The sequence below is a fragment of the Homalodisca vitripennis genome, unplaced genomic scaffold (assembly GCF_021130785.1).
Source record: "Homalodisca vitripennis isolate AUS2020 unplaced genomic scaffold, UT_GWSS_2.1 ScUCBcl_3358;HRSCAF=8847, whole genome shotgun sequence".
Taxonomy (NCBI): domain Eukaryota; kingdom Metazoa; phylum Arthropoda; class Insecta; order Hemiptera; family Cicadellidae; genus Homalodisca; species Homalodisca vitripennis.
Genome location: NW_025779463.1, coordinates 5,955 through 9,931, shown reverse-complemented (window position 1 = coordinate 9,931; position 3,977 = coordinate 5,955). Strand labels below are relative to the sequence as shown.

General features: G+C 38.8%; 1 protein-coding gene across 1 annotated transcript; it reads left to right on the top strand.

Annotated features, from left to right (window-relative positions):
- The first annotated feature begins 1,356 nt into the window (after nucleotides 1-1,356).
- On the top strand, nucleotides 1,357-3,552 carry LOC124372478. The gene is made up of 2 exons (XM_046830881.1): nucleotides 1,357-2,040; nucleotides 3,274-3,552. Exons 1-2 carry the CDS (start codon nucleotides 1,663-1,665, stop codon nucleotides 3,550-3,552), a joined length of 657 nt encoding a protein of 218 aa, XP_046686837.1. The 5' UTR covers nucleotides 1,357-1,662.
- The last annotated feature ends 425 nt before the right edge of the window (nucleotides 3,553-3,977 follow it).

Genomic DNA, 3,977 nt, shown 5'->3' with positions numbered 1-3,977 from the left:
CGTGCTTTTGAAAGACTAGCAATACCGGCCATTTTTGTGGATTTGTTTACGCTTTTCATACACTTGCTATAATATCCCTTGCTCATAATGTTCATGTTCATTACTAAAGCAAACTGCTCTATAACGGCATATCCCTTGCTTATAGTACTAAAAGCTTTAGCAACTCTTTTTTTTATGTCGTACTCAGTTTCGGATTCTATTTGCCTTGAACTAGACATGGACATTATGTTTCCGGGCACACAATCACTACATTCCACAGAAAGCTGAGCGTTAAACCCTACTCTATTTGTAATAGATAGCTTCAGGCTTGACCTAAAACAATCGGGGCATAACAAATTTGTCACCAAATTGCTCAGAACACTTTTGTCCACGAACAAATATTCAGGCGCAGCGTCTAAATCTTGTAGGCCTATCTGGATGTCACTGTCTACAAAGTCCTTTTTTCTGACGTTCGTGTACAAATCATCTATATTCATTGGTTCTGGTACATTAGGTTGAGTAGACATACTTGGTCCAGGTATTAGACTTATTTGCTCTATGTTAGGAATAGGCTCAGGCATATTTGGACTGCCTATTGAACTAGTGCCACTTAGAATATCCCCACTCAGGATTTCATTTTTTGATTCTAGATTTTTGTCCAATTCCCATCTCTTTTGAATAGCTAACCTAGCTCTATCTTGTTTCACTTTTGAACTATTTTTCATTCGAGGCATTTTCCAGCTGAACTAGCCTAGTTTGGCTACTCTACAATACTTACTAACCAATACACGAAACCAACACTTACTAGAACGAATGAAACTAAATAAGCAATAAATAAAACTGAATAATCACTAAATGTTATTGCAATACACAGATCACTGTAATGTTGTTTATGAGAACTAATAACAAACTGTTTTGTAAATACAATCAGATGGTAGTATGAACCACTTGTTGATCTTGCAGAAGACACATCACAACTGTCTGCAGGCAGACTTGCAGAAATCATATCCCAAAGATTCTATTAGTATAAATAATTTACAAAAGAATTATAGAATACATACTATAAGTACTATAAGTCATGTACTCACCATAAATGCATGTTATCTAATAAATTGGGAGTTGCCTTCGCGAGACACTAGAGGTAACGCTCAAAGTGGCAAAATTTAGCGGTGTAGTGCCGCACTAATTATTTTTTTATGAGTAGAAAAAAAAATGTTTTTGGTCATGTATTATACATCACCGTGTTCGTAAAAACACGGAGAATAAGAAAAAAATAAATTTATAAAATGTCAAAAAAATTTGATTTTTAGTGTTTTTGCCGTGAACTCCCCCCTTAAACAACTATTTTGCTAATGTTGGTAAACATAAGGCCCCCCATCCACTTACAGTTCTAACTGCAGTCCTGGACTGAGACAGTCCGGGACTGCAGTTAGAACTGTAAGTGGATGGGGAATCCGGCAGGCGAATCGTTGGACTGTCAACTGTCGCACGGTGCGACAGTTCAACGATCGGACTGCAGGCGGAACTGCTAGTTAGTGGAGGCTCCCGTGACAGGCCACAGTCGACAGTCCAAGCTGCGAGATATGCGCATGCGCTAGCTCAGCTGCTCCGTGTCGGCCTCATGCGTCATTGAGTGGTGAGCGTTTGGTGGTTGCGCATTGTTTTGTTTGTGACGCGGCAATCATGGCCAGTTGGTCGAAGGATAATCTTTTACAGTTTATAGAGGAGTTTAGGAAACATGAATGTGTATGGAAGGTTAAGTCAAAAGACTATCACAATAGGGAAAAGAAGGAAGCAGCCCACCGTAGTTTACTATTAGTAGTGAAAGGGTTTGACAGTACTGCAACAAAAAGCGATGTGTTGAAGAAGATAAACAATATCAGAAGTGCATTTCGTAAGGAACAAAGAAAGGTAACAGCCTCTCAACGTTCTGGCAGTGGTACAGACGATATATATGTACCAAAGCTGTGGTACTACAGAGAACTTTTGTTTCTTATTGACCAGGAAGAATGTCTAGGAGGGACTTCCAACTTAGGAGAAGGAAGAGTCAGTGAAGACGAGGTAAGAGAATTAAATTACTAGTTTTGCGGTTAAATAATGTATTCACAATGCTACAACTAACTTACAGTTTGTCATCGGAGGTATTTTGTTTTCAAATAATCATTATAAACTAAGAGATGTATCTGTCTTGCCATTCCACTTTTCCTTTGTTGCTAAAATAATGAACAAATTTATTTCTTACTTCTTTTGCACTAGCCATTGGGCGATCGGTTTGTCTTACTTGTAATGCCATGTGATCGCTGGTTCTTGGTCCAGGCTTAGACACACCAACTTCGTCGTCATCTAAATCCAACCAGTCTTTAGGTGAGTACCTTTGAGGGATTGTCCTACGCAAATAGTTGTGCAGGTAGCAGCACGCAACAACAACACTATTCACTTTCTTCAAGTCAATGAAGGTGATTGGTTTTTGTAGAACCTGAAATCTCTCAGCGAGAATCCCAAAAACACTTTCGACCATTCGGCGTGCTCTTGAGAGTCGGTAGTTATATACCTTTCTAGGTTTGTTTGCAACCCTATAGGAAAAGGGTTTCATTATGACCTCAGTTAGGGGGAAGGCGTCATCTGCAATGAATACGTATGGAAGAGCTTCGCCGTCTACAATGCCCTCTTCAGGTAAATTGAGGCTTTTATCTGTTAGTTTCTTGTTGAAGTCTGTCTCTTTCAGAACTCCTCCATCAGATACCCGGCCATTAACACCAAAATGAAAATAAATTATTTCATAGTTTTGCACTAGCAATGCAGAAAAGTACCTGACTATGGAAACCCTTATAGTTATAGAAGTAAGAACCACTTCCAGGTGGTGGTGTTATGGCTATATGCTTTCCATCCATGCTGCCTAGGCAGTTGGGGAAATTCCATTTTTCCCCGTACTCCTGTGCAATTTGTTTCCACTCCTCGGCTGTATTCGGTACCTGAAAACAATTCATAAACTGTCAGCTGTCATATTTCAGACCAGCGTTTTTGTACGGAACAAATTTTAATGAAATCAAACCCATCGAGAACCGTATCACCCCTCGTTTTCCGTTCGCCACCCCCTCTGTAATTTTTTCAATATAATATTTTGAGAAAGTAATAAATAAGTAGTTAAGAATGTACTGTGGTGATAACTGAATCATTATTGATATTGTGGTTCATTATTAAGTAATGACAGGGTGTCTACCGGGCACGGAAATAAAGGAAATCCGCGAAAAGTCACGGATTTTGACATTTTTTTCAAACATTTTTTTTTTACAGGAGATGCTGGACGATTCACAAAAAGAACCATTAGATGCTGAGGAAAATGTACCAGCGCCCCAATCTCTACAGAATCCTCCTCAAGTTGCTCGAACCGCTTCCAATATTACCTCTGCAACACCTGAACCTAAAGATTCTTTTAAACGGCAAAAAAAATTGTCCCCGTGTGATCAAGTCTTGGTTAATATTGGACAACGACTGGCAACAACAAAAGAAGAAGATCACTACGACGCCTTTGGGAAAGAACGTTGCTCAAAAGCTGAGATTGCTGAACAATGAGCAAAGGATTTATGCGCAGAAAATCATTAATGATGCCCTGTTTGAAGCAGAACTAGGTGGACTAACACGATTTGCTACAGTTAACCCAGGTATTCTTTACTCAAGTTCCACAACACCATCGGCAGCTAGTGTTACCCCAAGTTTCAGGAGGTAGATCAACCTATGAACCAATGTATGATGATACAGCAATGTCTGGCTTCAGTGTCAACTATACAAATCTAAATTAAGTGTTCTATTATTAACAAGTAGGCTTAAACCTGTAAACTTTTCACAACCCAAGCTGTGCGGTTTTTTAGTAGGCCTACTCCAGTAGTTGAGTACATTGAGAGTTATATGTTGAACAAATTACATTTATTATTTTTTTTTTTGTTTGTGGTGAAAATATTTTGCACTCAATTAAAATTACACTTTAATCTTTATTCATA

What these genes read in the sequence shown, in the direction of transcription:
- LOC124372478 (XM_046830881.1), top strand. Translation starts at nt 1,663, where the DNA reads ATGGCCAGTTGGTCGAAGGATAATCTTTTACAGTTTATAGAGGAGTTT. An exon ending in GAAGAGTCAGTGAAGACGAG is followed by an intron (nt 2,041 to 3,273) that starts GTAAGAGAATTA and finishes TTTTTTTTACAG; the next exon opens with GAGATGCTGGACGATTCACA.